Raw genomic sequence first — 23,378 nt, forward strand, 5'->3', positions numbered from 1 at the left:
TGGTCGTGTGTGTGAATAGTGAAATTAGAATCAGTTTTTCAAAAATAGTTAGTTAGGTAATTCTCGATCCAACAGCCCTTTTTACCAAATATGGTTAGGTTGGTATGGATGAGTTTGTTCCACTTCCCCTTGTATAACTAAGGTTACTTTTCTCTGATGTAAAATTTCTGGATGAGCTGAAGCATGCCTATAACAAGCAATCCGACAGTTTGATGTTTCCGTGCGGCACACTGAGAATTCACAGACCCTGGCTTACTTACACAGCCACCACATGCCTCCAGGTATTGTGTGACAGCTAATGCAACAGAACACTTTAATTTACACCTTCTCCATATGTTGATTTATTTTTAGACAAGACGGTAAACAGTGGGTTCTTCTAAATGATAGAAAACGGTTTACAGTTAATGAGCTCCACATTCATCTTGTTGTCCAATAGCTTTTTGAGAATCACCCCCCCTAGGCATAATTTCCCTTGTTTCGCTTTGCCAGATTGTGTTACCTTTGCTATTCTGGATACTTTTCTGATCACCTTGGCAACCACGTCAACCCTTCCAGGTTATTTTATTTCCTATTTAAAACAAAACATTAATCTGTTTGAACAGACCTGTGTTTTTGTCTTTTCCACGTTTTGTCCTGGCCACGGCAGGTTTTGTGTTGCCATGGACACCGTGGTGCTCTGGCTCCATTTGATTAAAGTTATTCATTTTCATCATTTATTGGCATCTAGAGCCTTTCCTGCTCTTTCCTGGGTTCTCCTCATCACAAAGGCATGGCGGCTGTCCAGCTACTCCAACACATGAATAAATCCTGTAAAATGCAAAATAAATCTCCTTAAAGCTGCAGGATGTAACTTTTATAAGATTGATCTTCCTGTATTTGTTATAACTCTCACCATGTCAAGACGGATCATCTGCTTAAATGTCAAGCTCCTTCTGTTCCTCCCTTAGCTACTACTGCTGCCTGGTGAAATGCAACACTCCCGGTCTGGAACAACCAATCAGAGCAGGGAGGCGGGTCTTAGTGTTGTCAATCAGTGTTGGCAAATGTGCTAATGGCAGAGATGACAAGGAAAACTGTTTATTCACCTTCATCGGTGGCCATGCTAACAAGCCTTAGTTAGCATGGCTTGTTAGCATGGATAACTAAGACTATCCTTATTAGCATTAGTTAGCATAATATCATTAGCCTCAGTTAATACAGTCAGCTGTGTTGTGGAGAACCAGCTGTAGTGCAGCAGCGAGCAAGTTTCAGGATTTGAGCACTAGAGTGATTGATGGCGCTAGGACCCTCCTCCTGGCTCTGATTGGCTGTTTGTGGCTGGTGTATTTCTGCTGTCAGTACTGGGAGCACTGGGAGAAGGCAGAGTAGCTAGATTTTTTTTAAAACTGTCACAACATGATAATTTTAACAAATATATAAAAACCATATTTTTAATAAAAGTTCCATACTGCAGCTTTAACATAGCAAGCTATGAGTGCTCCGGCGTTTGCTGTGTTACATAGATTTTCATGTGTCAACTCTTCGGTTTCCATGGCAATTGCACAGAAACTGGGTGAATGAAGACAGAAAATCTTCAGCCTGAAGCAAAAACTACCAAACCCAGTCACACAGACCACCATGAACAACCTGCCGTGTTTTCCACCTCTATCCTCCCTACCTGTTTTCCTCCATCACGTCTCTCTGCCCTGCTGTCCCTCGCATCCTCTCTTCCTGTCCCTGTATCTGAAGCGGCGCTAACACACAGGCTTCCCTCTTCGTCCGCCCACACAGCTTTCTCTGGGAGATTCCAGCCATACACGCACACACACGCACACACACACCCACACACACGCCGTCTGCTGACAGACGACGGAGCGCCCAAGGTCTGGTCTTTGTGAATTATTCAGCGTGCGTTGGTGGGTCTGCACATGCATCAAAGGTGTCTTAAGGCTCATAGGAATGCTTCAGAAACTGTTGATTCACATGTTATCACTGAAAATGTAGAATCATGTTTTGATGCGGAGCAGCAGCAGTTAATCAGCGTTCCCAACAGTTCCTCTTCCTTGAGCATTCCTCTTCAATGTTCATTGAAGAGGAATGATGGTGAGTGAGGACTGGGCAGTTTTACAACTACAGCTGCTTCAGGACACCTCAGCGCAGAGATGTAACATAATCAATGTTATCTCTATGCAAAGTAACAATTCAGAAAATACTTTTAAAGAAGATCTTACCTAGTAATTAAACATTAAATCCCCTCGCACAATTTCTTGACATTTCAACAATAAATTTGCTTAATGGAAACACAGCAATTTTGAAAAAAATTGTTTTCCGTTAAAGGTTTTGGTGGTAGGATGAGGTGAGGTTTTTTGGTTTGTTTTATTCACAAAACTGCAATGGAAACACTTTTTTCACATCACACCAGACACATTATCAAACAACTAGATGTTGGCACTGGCACCAACATCCAGAAGATGAAGAAAACAGGATGATGGCGAGACATTTTTGAATGACTTGAACAAACTTGTCCATGTGCAATTTTATTTGCTTTTCTTATTTCATGGAAACACAGCAATTGTGAAATTGTGTGTCTTCAGTGTTGGCGGCATGTCGACAGTTTTGCGCACATTTGTAATGGAAGCGCAGATTGTGTAACACAGACATGGCTTTGTCACTGTATGATAACCTTGATTTAAATCACTATGAATACATTTTCATCTTGTCTTTACAAAATGCAATTAATTCAAAATAATCAAACAAAAGTTGTAGTCAGTTCTTTGCTAGACTCTCTGTTAAGTTCTAATACATGTTCAAGTCAAACAAAACAAAATAAAAAATTGTTTACTTGATCCAAGTGGACTGAGCCATGACTTTAGTAAACTATGTAATGAACCATGAATGAATGAAATCTAAATTGGTGCAGATATTGAGAAATCATAGAAAAATTGTGAATATCACATAAATACAATATGGTGACCTAATATTCTGTCAGTAAATCTTATTCACCGACAACAACACATGCATGCATTTCTTAAACAACAAAGATTCAAAGACGTGTTTTAGAGAATGTCATGCTATTTCTTTTTTGACATTTTGATGACACAAACCGAAACATTGTTCTTTAATGGATGTGATGGTCAAACCCATGGCCACACTCCTATGTTGGTAACTGTGTTTATGCACAATTTGTTTTTTCACACAAACACAACAACACTTTAGTTTCAATAAAACATTTATTGTTGATTTGGATACGTTTGTTCTATTTGTTAGTGCACACGTTTAGTGAACAGATGTATTTATATCAACTTAAAGTTATTTTTGTTTGCTTAAAATTAACTCCTGCCAGTACTTACCTGCCTTGGAGTTGTCAGACAAAAGATGGGGGCCAGGACTCAGCAGGCTTAAATGCTGATTGGACTGCACACTAGTTCCTGCTGGAAGAGAGTAGAATGATGTCTGACAATTGTCAAATTTGTAATGAAACGACTGAAACAATTCAGTCATTTTAGGTAAACGTTAAAGTCTTTTGGTGTCAGTGACAGAATCCTAATTGTCTTTTATGTTTATTTTTTTCCCTCCTAATCAGTCTTTCTGTTATGTCTAAACCGCATAGTTAAAGTAAACTCAAATGTTATTGGTCCCAAACAGAGGGATGTGTCCTCACTATGGCAAAGAGAAGTCAGGAATAATGCATGTGCTGTATTTTTCTGACCATCCTTCCCTAAATTGGACATGGACTGATAGGCTGTAAATAATTTGCTTTTGAAGAAATTATATGTTTTCCTGAATAATGAAGAATGGATACTTTATATCATTTTAATAATATTAATTTGCCTACATTAGGTTAATACTAAATTTACACCAACCGGATTTGTTACGAAATGCTTTTTTTTTCTTTTTCTTTTTTTTACATATTTGTAACATTCATGATTATAATAGAAAACAAAAAGCTGTTCACTCATGAAGGTCAGCACCTGTCAAAAGCAGCAAACATTCCTGCAGGAGGCATGTTAAAATAGGAAATCTACTTCCTGTGCTTGGTTTCCTCCCATTCTCCTGGCTTGATTTCAGCTCCCTACCTGCTGCTTTCAAATATTGAATTTCATGTCCGTGAATACCTGAGGAGAAATGGTACCATGTGACGCGTCTTCCTGGTGAAATAATGATAATGTTCCTGTACATCCAGCTGTGTCCTGAACCCCAAGGAGTGTGAACTCTCATGCAGCAGGTTTTGACATTATACCTGCCGTCTTTTCTGTGCTCTAAATAACTTCATCATCTCCACTTATACAGACACATTGCAAGGTGACATCACATGCGCAAAACCCTGCCTTCACCTCAAAAAATAAAAAACTTCTCACAATGGCTGCCATGGGATTTAACTGTCATGTTGTCAACATAATAGGCTAAATCTTAAATGTACGTGTTGTACATTTAAATGGGACGCAGTGCTTTGCTACTAATTGTCAACACTATGTCTAGTGTTAGATAAGAAGGTCCAAGGGCGTCACATTTCACAGGTTAGTGAAAAGTTTTCATTGGGAAATAAGGAAAGAAGAGGGTAGAAGATCAGTTATGCTAGCTTGACTTTGAAAACCTTAACATGTAGATGTGCTGCGGACAGAAAAAAAGGAGTAATTTTCGCCCCAAAATATCAGAAATTTTGAGATTAATTCAAGAAAGTTTGTAGAAAAATCTTGGACATTTCTGAGTTTAAACAGTAAACTTTTTTTCTTATTTTTTTTTTTTAGAAAAAAATCATAAATTTAGTTGTTGTTGTTTTTTTTTCAAAACATTTATGAGATTATTCTAAAAATTCCTGGGTTTTATCTCTCAAATTAAAGTTTTTTGGGGATATATTCACTCCTGTTTTTTTTGTTTTTTTCTAAAATGGCCTGAATACACCGTCATAGAATTCTGCATATTTCAGTTCAGTAAAAAACCAAAAGGCCTGTCTGACAGCTCATCTGTAAAGCAGGTGATTAAATTAGCTAATTAACCACTGCAGTGTTCATATGATCACTTAATAATCTAAAACAAAAAAAGCCAGAAAACATTACAGTGTAATGGACTGAATGTTCTTTTTTTGTGTGGGAAACGTTTGCATTTTTCTTTGGTGTTGAGTCCTGATATACTAGTGAAGTTGTTGTCAGTCAGTTTCTATGGCAATGGGTCTGTGAGTAACATAGCCAAGACAGAGAGCGGGAAAAAATAGTAATGGCTTTGAGCTTTTCTTCAACAACTTTTCTAAATTATTTCTCTTTGTCTTTAATAACACCTTAATCTCCAGGTTTCATTTTGTTGATGAAATTGTTCTAATACAGCAAGTAAAAGAATCAACTCTTTGCCCTCCAGTGATGTGTGCATGTGTGAACAATAATTCCAGACTGTAAGCTTTGTGTTCTCCATTATTTTTTAGCTTTTGCGGCTTTTATGAACTCCTGCTTCCCTCTCTGACCAGGTGCATTTCTTCTGACTGACTGTTTACATTCAGCATGTGAGGCACGAATGCATCCAGCTTGTGTTTTATCTCCTTTCATAGATACAGTCTGAGTAATGGCTACCTTTACACATCGGTCTTAAGAGCTTCATTTGAGAAAAAAAAAATAAAAATTGTTAGTTATTTTGGCCATAAATACTCACTCAGAACCATTAGTTCACTGACTGGAAAATGAAACATAAGAAGTACACTTGCACACAAACACGTTTCCCCTTTAATATTATCTATTCTTCAGTTAGGCCATTCTTCATCAGGCTTTATGAGCCTCTGAGGCCTGCTGCTGCCACTAATTCACAGAGCCAGCCTATCAGGCACATCCACACCGCGCTCTCCAGTGTTTCCATGAATATGTGAACATCTCCCGCCGCTGGTTTACATCTCCTGTGAGAACAGCGTGTTGAACCTGGAGCAGGCGGAGTTGATGGATGATCTCTTTCCCTTCTGAAGGAAAGAGGCGGAGGCTGTGATAATGTTGTGGGAGAGATGGACACGGACAGTTTCCTCCAGCAGTCCTGCTCCGCCTGACCTCCACTTTGTGCTGGGAAGACGAGCAGAGACGAGTTTGATTGACGCAGCAAGAGACTGATTGATTGATGCTCGGTGGGCTGCAGTGTCATATAAAATGCTATCATGTTATTCTGTGTTCAAAAACAAACGTTATTAAAGGGCTAATAGAGGAGCCATGTTGTGATGACTTCCTGAAGGGAAGTTTCAGAAAGAGCAGAAGCTTTTTAAAGAGACAGAGGCCCAATTTTAAGGCGGAAAATCACAAAGTCAAATTTCTTTTAAGTGATGTTTGACGTACACTGCAGTTTAGTTATGTTGGAGCTGCAATAAATCATCAGAACGTCACCGTGGAGGCAGAGCCAAGGCACGCACACACACACACACACACACACTCACACACACACACACACCCACACACACACGCACACACGCACACACACACACACACACACACACACACACACACACACACACACACACACCCACACCCTCAGTTGAAACATTCAAAAAGCTCAAAGATGAAAAATAAACTCACAGGACCTGAATGGGCCGTGAACATGATTGGAGTTTGTAATATGCGAGACAACTTAATCTTTGAAATCAGCAAAGTACAAATGTTCAGGAGAAAGCAAATACAAAAGTCTGTTTATATGAACCTTCCTGTCAACAAAGAGCTGGTGTGTATGAGTAAAGGCCTTCTGTAAAGGCCTTGTGCAAAGGCCTTCTTATCTCAGGCAATAGATAAGAAGATAAGATGTGAGAAATAAAAAGCTTTTTTGACAAGTAAAATTGGAATAAATATCTCGGTTTGTGCTGCTTTTGTTGAACACAATCCGCCATCTTTGTTATGGCGCCGTTCCGTTACCGCGCTGGGTTTCGTCCCGACGACACAATCTCCCCCAGAAAACACCGTCTCTGATCTGGGTTTAAAAGAACCGTGAGATACCGTGAGGCAATAGCCTGAGATAAGAAGGCCTTTGCCTCAAAGGATTTACTGCTTAGAGAAAATCTTCTGATGAAACAAAGAAACACTTTGGTTAAATCTGCTGAGGTTTTCACCATCAGGATGAAAGAACCAGAGCCGTTCAGGTAACTTTGATATGCTGGGATGTTTTCACGACAACATTCAGAGTTGTCGTGAAAACGTCTATTTAGGAAAAAAAACTCAAGATTTTTAATAAAATGTGTCGGCTGTAGGATTGAGTAGTCTTCCGGCCGTTTCAAAATGAGTGATTTTCGCAAAACTGCAACGGAAACATTTTTAGTAGTAAAGTAACATCCAAAAACTGGATGTTACCACTGATGGAAATGACAAAAAAGAAACCAAAAAGTGGTATGAGGATGGTGTGAAATGGTTTTTAATGACTTATCACATAAACAAACTTATTCATGTGTTATTTTTAATTGTGTTTCTTATTTAATGGAAACATAATTGCCAAATTGAGTTGTTCTTCAACTTTAGTGGAAAATTAACTAAGTCTTATGCACATTTGTAATGGAAACGCAGCTACTGGAACTAAAATCAGTGTTTGTGGTTAACTGCAAATCTTTGTAATGTTGTTCATTAATGTTTTCACATCATCAGTCAGGGACAGATTGCTCTGGGTAGCTTCTCTGATCTCAATAATTGAAATCATAATTTTAAAATGTTTTGTGCCAACTCTGGTTATCTGTGTAAAAATTAGACCATCTGTAACATTTAAGTATGACAAAAAAAAGAGAAGAAATTTAAAGAAAGTGCTGAAAATCAGTGGTGCCCCCAGAAAATGTTCATAAGGATGGCCAAACTATGAGGGTAAAAATTTTACCAAAAAATAAAAATGAAAAATAAGCCTTTTTTATTTGTCCTGAAGCCCTGTGTTACCTGTCTTTGTATTGCAAACATCTTATTGTTTTGTGGTAATTTTTTTTCCCTCTTTTTTTGGCAAAACTATCTGAAATCCCAGATAAAAAAAACAGTTTTTATCCATCATCCATCGATGTTTTTATATTTTTGCTTCGTGCTGCATGCTGATGAGACTGTAAACACACCCACACACACTCGGTGAGGACAGTATGATCGTGCATATCCAACTGGCTGATTAACAGCTGACGCAGACACAAAGGGCTTTTACATGTAGGAGTTTACAAATGAATGACATGACACCTGAAACAAATGCAGAATAACTCTTTTAAAAAATATATAAAAAGCTCTAATGAGACTGTTAAATTCTTGATAAATGGCCAGACGTAAATCTGAACAGGTGTGAATAAACTGCTGTTAAAGGATGAATCCATGAATACTGAACTGACATCCTGACTGAGAACAGAGTCTTGCCTCCCACCTGGCTGTTAAAGTTTAGCTGTTGTCCTGAGGACTCTGTGATGCAGCTTAGTTGAAAACACTTACCCAGGAAACGACCTCAGCGTTCAGGCCATCTTCAGAATCGTTCTTTGTGACGACATCTGGCACAGTACGTTCCTGCCAAAAGGAGAATGTGTGAAACTCCAGCGCATCGTTGATGCAGAACACACTCGACAATGGACAGTTTAACGCTGCGAAAAAAACACACACAACCTTACCAAGTATCCTAGAGCAAATATCCTCTCACACTTGAAAAAAGGCAAAACTAATTTACAAGTAACTTTTTTATTTCTATTTCAATTGCTGCTTTTTTCTTCTAAGTGGGTGAAAAAATGTCTTATAAGTAAAATAACGTTCTTTACCTTCAGTCTGAGCCTGAAGCCGACTGCTGCAGGTTTCAATCACTTGCATCAGGGATCTCGTTTTCTTTTTATGATCCAAGACATTCTGAACTTTGTTTTTTTTTTTTTTTGGCTCAACATCTTCAACACCATTCCTTTGTGAGATGAGCTATGGGTGGGCATTTTTCGTGTTGTTTATTATTTATCATGATAAATTTCTTATCATGGTAAGAATTTTGATATATCGTTTTCACAATAAATCAAAATTAATGATTAAAACCACCCTATAATTGTCTGTGCTGTCAGGTTTTTTTTTTTATTATTCTTTACTATTTGTTCAATGGAGCATCAATAAATATCAACCCATCTGAAAATATGTTTAATGCAGTTTCTGCATGCAGTTTAGTGACACACTTCTTTTGTGACCGTTGTCCTGCTGTTGAAAAACTTGGGAATGTTTCTCAACATCAGTATTTGTGTTTTTGTGGACTTTGTAATCGCTGTGGCCCTAAAAAGAGAAGTAATAAATAGTTTTTATTGTTATCACAATAGTACCAAAAAATGTAGTGACAAAACTGGAAGTCCATGTCACTCACCCCTAAGGACTCAATTGATTTATTCAAAAAACTGTCAAGTAAAAAGAATAATTAAATAAATTGAGAGAGAAAACATTTAGATAGATATAGATATATGATTATTCTGCTAAAACATTTATGATTGATATCTTATGACATTTCAAAGGATTAATATATTGAAACCTTTCAAGCGTGATAACCTGAAGGTTGAGCAGCTCAACTCATGCTACCAATATTAACACCGTGCAACTGTTTTTTTCTCAGGATATAAATACATTGTTCTGTTCTATTAAAGCAGCAGTGTTTTCCTGTTTAGTATAAATAGATGGTAATAAGTGGATTTCAAAGGTTCCACTCAACTTCTTCTAAAGTTTGCAGGACAGGTACAGACGGATAACTTTTTCTGATTCATGTGTTTACTCTTCTCTTGAACTATATGAACAAACCGTAGCAGCTGTTTGGTTTAAATATCAACTCCTCATTAAGAGTTCGTAGTAAAGATTCCTCTCTCCTCTGCCTCAGGTCGGAAGTTCGTCATCGCCAACGCCAGAGTGGAGAACTGCGCCATCATCTTCTGCAATGACGGCTTCTGCCACCTGTGTGGCTACAGCCGAGCCGAGATCATGCAGAAGCCTTGCACGTGTAACTTCCTGTACGGACCGGACACCAAGAGGCTGGCCATCGCCCAGATGGCGCAGGCCCTGCTGGGCTCTGAGGAGAGGAAAGTGGAGATCAACCTGTACAGGAAAGACGGTAGGAGAAGGAAAAGCTCTTGGCTTTGTGTCGGTCGGGACTGCAGTTTGTTTTTGCTGGGAGTTCTTTGGGTCTCATTACCTGGAGAAGTTGAATCTGGGGATGAAGTTTGAGTTTTCAAAGTTGAATTTTTGACAGATTTGGTTTTAGTTTAAAGCTTTTGGTGAGGATGGTTACTTTAAAGTAGTAATAGTTTTGTGTGACATCATTTTTTTTGGTGTGTAAACTACTTTTTCTGTTCCATTAGAAGTATTTCAACAAAATCCCATCTTTTCTTTACCTTGTTTGTTTGAGGATATTGTAGATGGACTGAAAAAGGAGTTCTGAGCTGTGAAAGTAAAAATAAAATGCCTGGAAAAAAGCTTGGAAATTTCAAAGGTCAAAAACTTGAAACTCAGTTTGGAAATGTTTCTGTTTCAAACGTGAAAACTTCTGAAATTATCAAATTTTCTGATTTTTTTTCTTTAACTTTTCAAGATCAGAAATTTTTGAGTTTTTTGGTGGAAATTTACTCAATTTTTTTCTGTCCCTAATATGCTGTCATATGTTTGTGTGTAAATAATGTAAAAAAAAAAAAAGAAACAAGGAAGAAAGAAAACTTCAACGAAGTCTCGTATTTCTGGGAACGTAGCAACTGGATCAGAACCAGATGACAGAACGACGAGTGGCTGTCATGGAGACAAGGTGCCTCCCTGATGCTTGAGCCACCAAGTCTCTGTTTAAAGGCCAGAGAGTCTGCTCAATGTTTTCCACAGACACCAAAGCAGCAGAGAGGAAGGAAATTAAAGGTAAACCATGAAGTGTAGATTAGAAACAAAGAGGGCAGAGGACATGCAGCCAGTAGTTTTATAGTAGCTCTGCTTATGGGGAGATTTTCTGCCTGTTCAGGTCTGATCTGGGAGAATCTAGTCTTCCAGTGTTTTACCGAAGAGATGAGATGGGAGTCGTACATCAGAAATCCTTTAGAAAACAGATGTGGGGTCATTTTTGCCGCACTGGCAAGCGACATGAATGGGAGTCAACATTTCTGATAGGTGGATAAAGTTTACACAGTGAGGAGTAAACAAGTTGTGCATTCCTTTCATACATGTTGGACGGTGATGGAGTATTAATCGTAAATCCAATCCTGTTTTCATCCCTGTTCTTCTCTTGAGCCGTGGAGTTGACGCGGTTGATGACTCTGCTGGTAGAAAGTCAATTTTTTTCAGGTTGTCCTTCAGAGATGAAGAGGTCGGCATGACAATCTTATGCCATTAAAATTGTAAAAGTAACTGACCATAAAGTTGCACAAATTGGAATTATGAATACAAATTTGCCTAGCGGAAACATGCCAAGCTCGAAAATACTCACATTTTTTGTGAAAAGGTTTTGGTGTTAGTGAGGATGTTTTTTGCTCATATTAAAATTGGTTTTATTTCGCAAAATTGCAATGGAATCACTTTTCTGCATCACGTGTCACATTATCAACAACCAGATGTTGCCACTGCCGCAACCCACGAAGAAGAAGACGACAGGAAGTAGTTGGAGAATGGTGGCGGAACATTTTTTTAATTATTTTATTATGTGAACAAACTTATTCATGTGTGATTTTAATCACAATTGCAAAATAGTGGGTTTTTTTTTCATTATTATGAAATATTGACAATATTTTGTGCATGTTTGTAATGGAAACGCTGTTATGTAGGGCCGTATATAAAAACCTTTACTGCTTCAAATGTTACAAACTGCCAGTTCTATACCTCTCAGTGCTTACTCACTGTGACCCCAGTGAATCCTCTGTCCCAGTCATCTATAACACACACACACACACACACACACACACACACACACACACACACACACACACACACACACACACACACACACACACACACACCCAGTTAACCCTGGCAGGCCACCTTCAGGCCCTCAGAGAGCAGCTGATGGAACGCTGTGGATACGCCTCATCCATAATGCACACTGAGCAGAAACACTACGCTGCCTCCTCCTGTCTCCTCTGCCTTCACGTCTCCAGCCTCTGTTCGCTGCAGCCAAACATGGGAGGAGAAGTCAAGAGAAAGAGAACTGAGAATATCTCTTTACCCACGCCAGGCCGCCTGAATATTAGGGAAGTGTGTTTTGAGTAAAGATCGATACTACGTTGCCACGACCAACAGGTCCAGCAGATTCATAAATACAATGAAAAAAAAAACATTAGAAGTCACACACCCCACACACAGGGACGTTGATCTGAACTCATTCATCTGGTGCCACGTCTGGCCCTGGGCCTTGGTGCTGGTGGATCTTCTTTCCTGCTGCTGCGCTCAGCTGTCCAAGTCCTGTTGCTCACCATGTTCATCAGTCAAGCTATCCAAGCTAAATGCAGCAGGGAGGATGCTCTCTCTCTCACACACACACACACACACACACACACACACACACACACACCAAAAATTAGAACAAAGCTGCTGCTCAACAATAGCTTGGTACTGGTTACAGTTGGTGGGGTTCTGTTGCTCTCCGGGTTTAAACGTAGCTGACGTCATTATTGGTATTTAACTCTTCCAGATGTAACAGTTGGTTGTGCAGGTCTGCCTCCTGACAAGAATGAACATTCTGTTCATTTGTGTTCTCATTGTCCCAGTTTTTTTCTCCTAATCTGACTTTCTGAAACCAGAGTTTCAGAAAGAACAGGAGCTTCTTAAAGAGACAGAGAGCCCATTTCAATGTGTCAAATTACAAAGTCAAATTTCTTTTGAGTCATGTTGAAATATGTATATCATTGTTATAACAACTGACTGTAACATAGCTACTTGATGGTGCTATAAAACGATACTATGTTAAAGGAAAACACAACATTGCCCCTTTAAACAAAAGGCAGAAGGAAAATCCACCAGCAACAGGGATGTGTTTATCAGTTTAGCATGTGGTGAGTTTGTAAAAAAACGAATGTTTCAGGATGTTGATGGTGCTGTGTTAACATGTTTGGTTTCCTTGCCCTTTTTCTCCATCATCGATTGACACTATCTACACAAGTCCTTTGGGAGACGATCAGGAGATGAACGTACTGGATGCCGTTGTGTTTTGACTTACCCACAATCATATGAAAAACGGTATTAATGCCAGCTTGAACTGAAACAATTGGATCAATTTATGACCATTAATTCAGTTGCACCAAGCTGGCGACCAGCTCCACAAGCACAGCGCTGCGAAACGGGGGCTTGTCCGGGACATCACAGCCGCAGCTGCAATCTTAACGCACCAGGTTTTTCAGTCTGCTCACCTGATTGCTCTGCTGGGCGCCGTCATGAAGCAACAATATTAGGAGATGTCTGTCAGTCAGACTGCGTGGGTGTCCTAATAGCCCCGTCCTTTGATAATTCAGCACCCAGAGGAGCAGAGAGTCCTGTGTGACATGATGGGTGGCGTGGGGGGTGGGGGTTGGATTGCTTAGCAGCTGTAGCTAAGCAAAGCACTTAAGAGAGCAGGAGGCTCTCAGGAGAGACTAGCGCTCTGCGCCTTGAATGAGCCCACCTCCACCTAAGAGCACATAATGTGCACACAAGCACACGGAACACAAGCAGACAGTTGTCGCCCACAACAACAACAACAACAACAAGTAACACTGGGCTTTGGAGCTAAAAGCAAATCTTTTCCCCGTTTTCATGCTGCTGATGGAAAGCTGTTGATTTGTTTTAGTGGGGAAAAAAAAGTGAATAGTGTTGTGAAATTCCAGTCAGGCCAGGCAGGATGGGCATCTTCTGTGCTTCTATATGGTGCTGTTTACAATTATTGCTCATGACATGAAGCAATAATTAGAGGAAAACTAAAAAAAATCACAAATCTATGAGCAATGTGGAATAATGCCGTCCACGTCTGACTATTTTGTGTTGCGTTGTTCTTGTCGAATTCCAAGCTCATCATAAAGTACATGAAGCGCCTACAGCTACATTAGGTGCTTCACCTAGATTGGGTGAAGCACCTGCATTAGGAAAATACTACACATATGACTACTTTGTGAGGTATTTTCACACAATAGTGAAAATACTATTTTGCATTTCCACAAATCCATTGGAGGTTTTTCCTTGACTCAAACTTCTTTGGATTTCTGTTGCCTGTATTTCTACAGGCAACAGAGGGTAATATATTATTTGAAATATGTTAGATTTTAGAGCAGAAATGATCACATGATCATTTCTGCTATGATCATGTGATCAAAGTATGGCCAATACTTTGATCACATGTGGTCAAAGTATTGGCCACATTTCCCCAAATACTTTGAAATATTTGTTTAGTTTAGTGATGATTGGGAGCGGATGTCATCTTTTATGTATATTAACGTAATTAATAAAATAGAGTACTGGTTGGTTCACAATGTAACTGTTACTTTCATTTGTTATGAAACAGCTAAATATATCAAACATGATTACAAAAAAAGTTTACTTCAACGCCTTGGAATTGGGCCTCTGTCTCTTTAAGAAGCTCCTGCTCTTTCTGAAAGTCCACCTTCAGGAAGTCATCACAACATGAATCCTCTATGAAACCAACCTTTTAACAACATTTTTTTCACTGAGCAGTAGCCCATATAGCGATGCGTTTTTGCTAATTTCTGCTGGCTAGTTTGAAGGAGCTGAGTGAGGGAGTCACAGGAGAAGCTTGGAAACTGCAGCTGTGAGGAGGAGCTTCGTCCTCGAAGGCGGGGCTAAGTCTACCCAGGCGTTTTTGCACAGCTGAATTGTTGCCAAAGGAGTTTAAAGGATTTCTCAAACATTCATGAAAGAATGAAGGCAACACTCCAGGTTTGTTTGTGATGAGGAAATAACTTTATAACATGATGCAAAGCTCACAAAACTCTACTTCCCCTTTAAAAGGATGTGTTGCAGTTATTTGCTGGCGCTCAGCCTACACTATAACACCTAAAGGAGACAGGATTATGCTAAGATTTACAGAGGAATGACTAAAAGCTATTTTATTCCCCACTTTTCTTCCCTGCTGCCAACAGTGTCAAACAGGCTTTCAATGCATTTAAAGGGAATTCCACCCAGCGCTAAATATGTGTAGCATCCTGATCATCTCCAGTGTCGGGTTCGGTTCATATGCCCTCCTAAACTATACAGTTGACAGAATCAGTTTAAACTGCCAATAATCAGGGAGGTCAGTGATTAATGGGTGAACTATGCATAACAGCTGAATACTGTATGCTGTTTTCCAGGATGTGCTTCAGCTGGATCATAACTGGCATGTGGTCATAATATCATCACAGATGTGCATGGGGCATCTGTTTTTATTTTATTTATTTTTTTTTTTTTGCTTTTTTAATTTTAGAATTTTGACATCTTTAATAATGAATAAATAATTACATTGTTCCTACAGGTTTAGCTCAAACATAACTGCACCAACACAGGCTTACTCGTGAAATTTAATGTTACAATTGCTTAGTTAACAGATAGCTTTACATTATTTATAATATTAATAACAGTTGTGGTTGTTCACAAGCTATCATCAATAACTGTCAGTCATAAGGACTGCTTATTACTGGCAGTAATAGTAGTCTGTACTGCTCTTCTCTCATCTTTAACTGGTTTTATCATATTGTTTATGTTTTATGAAAGTTTTCAGTCTTCCTTCCTGTGCGGTCTTTGTGTATTTTTTCTGAAGACGTTTCTGGGCTTGAGGCTGCAGCTTCTCTGACAAACCACAGAGGTTCAAAGCCTCGCCTTTTATCCCTTTTTTTTTTGTCTTCTTCACCCATTTCTCACCACTTGAATCTGCATTTGGAAAATATGTAAATTTTTTTCCTCCCTTTTTGTTTTCCATGTGTGAACGTTGGCACACGAGAAAGTCGGAGGGAGGAAGAGACTCGGCTATGTGGTGCTTCAGAGCCTCGGCCTGTTTTTCACTTTATTAGTTTTCTAATTGAGGTTTTCAGGCTCTTTTCAGTTTCAGTTCATGTTTATGTTGAAGCTAAATGAATTTCAGCTCAACAGATGAATGAGGCTGAGCTGCCAATGGTGATTATGGTTATACCCGAAATATTAATGAAGTCAATAGCATAGGATGCATATTAGTGCGTGACTGTTGAGCTTTTCCTACAAACTGAAAGCTTGGAGCTTCTCCATGATTTTATTTGTTAATGGAGAAAAACTCCATTAACAAATAATGGACTCATTACCAGTCTAGTAATGAGTAGGAAACCACCCTTTATTATAACTGGATACATTTTTGTGAAAACCAAGTTCAATTCACTGGTCACATTTCTGCCTGATTGATGTCAGACCTGCAGAATCAACGAATCTTTTAAATAAAACCCATCAGACAAAATGAGTTATGGAGTAAAAGGTCTCAGAAAGTCTCACAACATTCCCACGTCTGAAGGAAATTCAAAGCACAGGAAGTCTCTAATTCCGATTAGGCTTTAAAAACGACTTCCAATGAACTACTGTCAGAGACGGTTTCCTGCAACGGAGAAAACACGGAACAGAGATGAACCGTAAGAGCAGTGAACAAATCCAACTGACTGTCGGCTTTTTGATGAAAACTAAACAACTAGGCGTAAATGTAGGGAACAGACATAACTCTTTATAAGACATCACATTGTTTTACAGCTGTTTCTTACAAGTTTCATTTAAAAGTGTAGTCGGAGTAGTGAGGCCTAAGCGGACTGTTGTCTCTAGCTTCAGCTGTTTGTTTGCGTTGTGGGATTTATTTTTATTTTTATTTTTTTTTGTATGTGTGTGTGGGTGTGTGTGTGTTGTAATATTTTTCAGCTGAAGTGTGTGGGCCCTCTGCTTCCTGTGACCCAGCCAAAGGAAATGGGTAGAATCATTATCTCTGGTCCTGTCCCTTCTCCTGCCTCTCCTTTGTCCACGACTATAATGAAAATGGAGACACATCAGCTTTCCCTCAGGCTCTCCTTCACTCACTCTGTATAGATTTTCCAATCAGTCCTGGGCTTTAATTCAGTTTGGGTCTCTTTCACAAAAAAAAAAAAAAAACGGTTTTGTCTTCCTCTTTTTGTTGCTCAAATTCTTCCAATTATTTTATTGCACTGTTTAGAATTGAAAGGGTGAACCGTTAGCCTGCCTTTGTAGCCTCTACACAGCCGACTTTAGAGTCTTTGAGTCGGTCCAGACGTTGAATGGCTCTACCTCAGCACAGTGTGAGATTAGTTTTTCCAATGAGTTTGTAACTGTCGTCCACATTGAGTCATTTATCGGTCTGCGTGCTCCCTGGGGTCAATCTTACTGTTTTGCTCTGGCAGAATTCACATTTAATGCGGCTGTTCAAAGTGACTGCATTTTATGAAAGCCTTTATTTTCAGGATGTAGAGAGAGGGCATTATTGGCACTCTGTACCCATAGAGGTCTGCTCAGCCTCTTTAGCAGTACTCAGTTGTTTCTTGTGTGTGACACATTGAAATAATTAGGCTGCTGTAGTTTCTATCCAGTTGTAGTTGACTTCTTTGGGGGATCTGTAGGCCTTTATGTGTTTTAAAGGGGAACAATAGAAAGTGGCTCTTGAGTCAGGAATGATCCAAATTCCTACTTCAATAATTTGAGGTAAATATGTTTTAAACATGTCTTCTAGGAGTGGTTTGAAACCCTAGAAGTCTACAAAATAATAAAATACTTTATTGTTTTGTACCTTGAAGGTATACTTTGGAAGCCTGCTACTTGAAAAAGTGCCAATCAAATCGTTACAACTTCCTTAATGCCCCAACAGAAGGTTTATTACAAAAACAGAAAAACCTATTCTTAGTATTCAATTTAAAGAGGAAGTTTAATGTAAAATTCCCCCATCACAAACATACCTCAAATGTATCCCTGATTCTTTCATGCATGTTTGAGAAAACCTTTAATCTCCATGGCAAATGTTGTACCAAAGATGTACCAAAAGCCTTTATTTTAAAACTTGAAATAGCTGCCAAAAGTCAAAGCAATACCTTTAGAGCTTCCAGAAGTTAGAAAAAATGTCTGGCAACAATTGTTGCCAGTGGGATTAAATGTGTTCTTATTACCAATATTCTATTGCTATTTCATGTTTTCCAGTTAATCAGCAAAATGTGAATATTTACAAATCATGCTATATATATATATTTATTTATTTCAAAACAGCTCTTTACAAACACTGTCTTCTTAATTAAATTACTTACCATTAATGAATGTCTTGTAGAAAGACATTTTTCCCATGTGAATTTTTCAGCCTCTAAGCTTCTGCCTCACAGAGCAGCCCACCGCTACAACTCAGCTCCTTCAGACTAGCCAGCTGCAATTAGCAAACACCTGGAGGAACTGTACATCAGCTGAGGTCATTATAGGAGCTACTGCTGGTAAAAGCATTGTGTTAATAGAGGAGCCATGTGATGATGACTTCCTGAAGGAGGAGTTTCATAAAGAGCAGGAGTTTTTAAAGAGACAGAGACCCAATTTCAACATGTTAAATTACAAAGTCATATTTCTTTCAAGTCATATTTAATGTATAAAGCATTTTTAAAATAATAACATAACATAGTTACTTAATTGTGCTACATCATTGCACTGTGTGCCTGGAAAATACAAACATTAATACTGTATGTGTGTATGTATGTATCAATACAGTACACATTGATAGACATAAAAGATGAACGTTGTGCTATTTTGTTGTTATTTTTATTATTATTAGTTACTTGCTGTGTACCTGGCCGTGTCGTTGTGCTTTGTGTTTGTTTTGCTGGGTTGGTTTTCTGTATGTTTGTGAGCTCATTTCAGAAACCACCGTGTTTACGCTGATATCGTTTTACAGAAATGCAACTAATTGGTCACAGGCTGTGAGCCGTGGTGAGGATCAGAAGGTTCAACAATACGGTGGTTTGATGTCGCTGACAGCAGCACCTCTGTGAGTTAAGCTAGTCAGTGTTGACGTGTTCAGCTGACACAGAGGAGCAGAGTGTGTGTGTGTGTGTGTGTCTGCACAGGGACTGTAAAGGTATGCAACAACTGTGATAGATGAATGTCAGTCATATTAATGTGTGTGACTGAATAGTTTTAATTAGTGGTGGGACTCCGTCCAAATTTTTGAAACGAGTTAATTGTAGGATCTATAATTAAAAGAGTTTTAATCAACAACTACATATCGACAAAATGAGAAATATTTTTAATTCAAAAATCCGATTTGCTGCTAAATTATTGAATAATGAGACATGTTAGCACAACAGCACAAATATTTGTTTTTATTCTGTTGTTTAGGTTCTTCAACCATCAGATTGGTCCAAAGTTCATCCTTCCAGTGTTTCAGGAAGTTTTTTGGAAATGTGCATTGGGGACGTCTGAGCTGCTGCTACATGTTTAGCACTGAGATGCTATATTAGGCTTGAATAGCTTCTCTAACAGGTTAACTCCTTTTAGCACAACTCGAAGACAACAATTGACTTTTCCAGCATCCAATCAGATCGGCTTTAGCAGCAGAATCCCCTGTGGGCCAAGAGAAGCTGCTTTGTCGTCCGCTGCTGCTGTTAGCGGATGTCGCTTGTGCATCAGATTTATGGGCATACTAGAAACGCGCAAATACAAAGATTCCAGTATGGAACATTTTAATTATATAAAATATAACATTTGATTATGTTGTTGATCAAGTGAAAGCAACATGTTAAGATCAAATTTTTTATTTATGAAAGTAACAGTATACATATCAAATATCTCAAACTATATAGGTTTTGAAAGCTGACAACTAATAACAGTCAATCCCACGTCATATAGACCTTGTGATACCAGCACTTTAATTATTTTCTCATAGAAACAAAATATTTTCCAATATGTCCTTCATTGGCCACAGGGACAGCTTTAGTGTTGCATGTGTTTTTTCTGATTGTCAATGAATAGTTAGCATCTTTCTAAGTGATAGTCGACGGTCTGAACCACCTCGTTCGTTCAGTCCTTCCACCACTTGGACCAGTGATGCCCTCCAAAGATTCATTCGTGGTTTTTATTGATGATGCTCATTTTAAATTTTGCACAACGTTGATGACAAACATCCGAGTCAACGATCTAAAGTCTTGTCCCAGCGCTGCAGTGAACCCACTAAAGGAACCTTTCACTGGGAGACTGATGTGGCTGGAGGGATAAGGTGATGGCTTGTAACTAGACACACTCTCACATTTTAATTATGACAAACTTAATCAGACAATAAGTGCTGAGGACTGAGAGCAATGAGAGAGGTGATGGAGTTTGATGGTTTTGCTCTTTGTAGTAATTATCGCCATAAACTGCAGCTGTGTTGTTATATTAATGCAGTTTTCAGCGATGAACCAGCATGCTGAACTTCCATTCACATTTTAAGCTGGAGCTAACTGATTGCTCTGGTATTAGATGTAGGGATGTTTAATATTCCTGTTTTTATTATTATCACTATGTTTTTTTTGTTTTTTTTCTCATTCCGAATTCAAATCTAGAGTAGCGCCTCTGGTGGCAGCGTGTTGGAATAGCTTCTGGTTGGTTGTTTTTGTAAATATTTCTTCAAAATTCCCCTGGTTGAGGGATTCCTTGGTTGGACAATTGTTGTCTCTGGTTCTGGGTGAACAGTTATGAGTCGTAGCCATAGTTACAAGTTTTTGTTTTTTTTACAACTGGAAGCATCCGATTAGCATTTCAAAAAGTCAAATTACAAAACCTGAACTACAATCCCAAAATAGTATTTTAGGCAGCAGAACAATCATTCACCAACAATAAGTACAGTGAGTATGATTTTAAAAAAGATATAAGTAGTGACATTTAGTTTCCCTTTGGGATAAATAAGGTATTCTTTTGGATTGAGTTTAATATTTATCCTGTTTTAATGGCATAGCGACAGCCTAAAAGTGGGGATTAAATATTCATTTTGTTTTGGAAACACTTCATTTTCCTGTAATAGATCTTCAAAGCAAGGGCTGAAAAGATGATCATATTTTTACAGAAACGTCTTTTTGTCAGCACATCATCCTGCCAAACATGAGCTTCCGTTTCTTATTATTCATGAACTTATTTCTTTTTCTCTAAAACCCATCCATGAAAAATGGACTTCCTCTTACCGCTTAGAGTAAATAAACCATTAGTGTGATTAAATGTCATCTTTATAGGGCATTCACTTCACTTAGTAAGACAGTTTGGGCTGTTTTACTTTTCTATAATAACATTTAATGTCCATCTTTTTTTATTACAATGTTAAATGTACTTTATGGCTAAGATTTTACATTGTCCAAGCAATCACTTATCTAGAGAATGAACGTTGGCAAGCTATAGGATAAAGTATAAATGTATCTGCTGCAATCATTCTATTTTAATGTCGGACAGTCAATGCAAAGAATGCACTAAACAAACTGATAGGTCATTTAAACTCAGGCATGGTTTCATTTGGATTACTGCTCTGTTGTTTGGTACAATTCATCATTAAGCAATATTTAAAAACTACAACTGGTGCAAAATAAAGCAGTGTGTGTCGCTCTAAAATGTAGCATCAGGACAAATGTTGCTAAACTGAATCGCATTATTACAATAAAAACACTATCGATGTTTTACCAAAAACTACCTTTTATACAAACAAACAAAAAAACATGATGACTCTACAAGGCTGTGTTTCACTGCCAGAATGGAAAACTAGTTTAAACCAACACAGAGACGTTTGGAACTCACTACCACTGTACACAAAACATTGCTCACAGTTTGAAGGGTCAACTGAAAATATCAATAAAAATCCTCTAGATGTTTAATAGATGCATTGTAGAAATGTTAACCTACATTTATGTGCTTTATATGTAGCACACCAGACAAAGTAGACTAGACTTTAAATGAAGGTATAGATTATTATTATATAAGGGAAAACTAAAACATTTCCGTCTTAAACTAAAAACTGTGTCTGTCCGTATTTGTAAAATTGACTTTTTTGAGTTTTAATTTGTTTTACAATGTTTTTCCCTCATCCAAAACAAACCTGGAGTATTGCTTTGATTCATTCATCCATGTTTGAGAAATCCTTTAATCTCCCATGGCAACCAGTCGGGCAAAATGCTCCTCCTTCAAGGATGAAGCTGCTCCGCAGAGTTTCCAAGTTTACAGAGCCTCCCTCCTCCTCCACTCAGCTCCTTCAGACTAGCCAGCAGCAGCTAGCAAACACCTGCTGAAACTGTGCACCTACTGAGCTCATTATAGGAGCTACTTCTCAGGGAAACGCTGGTACAAACATTATTAAACTGTTTATAGAGGAGCCGTGTTGTGATGACTGCCTTATGGCGGAGTTTCAGGAAGAGCAGGAGCTTCTTAAAGAGACAGGCCCAATTTTAAGGCACTAAATCATGAAGTGAAATTTCTTTTAAGTCATATTTGATATATATAGCATTTTTATAACTATTAGGTGTTACTTGGAAAACCTAATACTGCCCCTTTAAAAGTGAAGGAAAATGCAATACGTTATTTTAATACCTCATCTGCGATATGATTGTTTTTGTAAATGTAATCTGTCTTTTTTATGCTAACTCACCTCCATGAAGAACAGCTGATGCAGCATGCTGCTGATGCTAACAGAGACAAACACGAACATCCAGACATGTGTGAATCAGCTACGCTATTATCTTTCCGACATCGTCTTGTGGTGGTGTGTGGTTTGGCCGCAGGGCAGGACACTGACCAGCTTTCAACGTCATTTGACCGTGAAGGTGACAGCAGTCGGGGTCAAAGGGCAGGACACCTTAAGCTCGCTCGGTGAGGAACAGAGGCCAACATGACCATTGCCTCGGTATGCGGTGTCCAGCCAATGGCTGTTTGTAATCCATCCTTGTTTCTGAGTGTCAAACAAGTCAGAAAACAAAAGGTGTGAACAGAGAGAGGCGATGACACGGTGTGGATGTTCCTGCTGACCCGCTCTTGACCTTTGCTAACCGCCACACCGGCATGCTGCTACTGTCGGCAGTTTTAGGCAAGGCAAAGCAATTTTATTTATATAGCACCTTTCAGCCAAACACAATTCAAAGTGTTTGTACAAGAAAGTTAAAAACAACATACTAGAAGATAGTAATAATAAAAAAAAATCAAGCAGATTAAAAACAGACACAGTAAACATTAAAAATTTTAAATATAGTGAATGAATAGAATAAAAAAATTAAGAATAGGCCACTTCAAATAAGAAGGTTTTCAACCTTGTTTTAAATAAACTCAAGGTAGGAGCAGCCTTACAAGGAGCAGGAAGCTTATTCCAGAGTGTTGGAGCATAAAAACTAAAAGCTGCTTTTTTTGATAATCCAGTAAAAATTTCATTGCTATGCAGAACTAATTTTTCAGAATCTTGTGGGAAGATGAGTCATCTTATTTTAGCAATATGTTTTACATGGTAGTATGATGTTTTTATGATAAAAAATAATGGTGCATTTTAGGACACCTGATGCATGGACTGAGCTAAAA

The 23,378-nt window shown here is 38.5% G+C and overlaps 1 protein-coding gene across 1 annotated transcript in view; it reads left to right on the top strand.

The window, feature by feature from the left end:
• kcnh2b (potassium voltage-gated channel, subfamily H (eag-related), member 2b) overlaps window positions 1-23,378 on the top strand; it is a 197,827-nt gene that overhangs the window by 19,954 nt on the left and 154,495 nt on the right. The window contains exon 2 of the mRNA XM_028005324.1: window positions 9,766-9,996. Coding sequence (XP_027861125.1) covers window positions 9,766-9,996 — 231 coding nt within the window. The remainder of the gene's footprint in view (window positions 1-9,765; window positions 9,997-23,378) is intronic.

This window comes from Xiphophorus couchianus, chromosome 21 (genome assembly GCF_001444195.1).
Source record: "Xiphophorus couchianus chromosome 21, X_couchianus-1.0, whole genome shotgun sequence".
In the NCBI taxonomy this organism is placed as follows: Eukaryota; Metazoa; Chordata; class Actinopteri; order Cyprinodontiformes; family Poeciliidae; genus Xiphophorus; species Xiphophorus couchianus.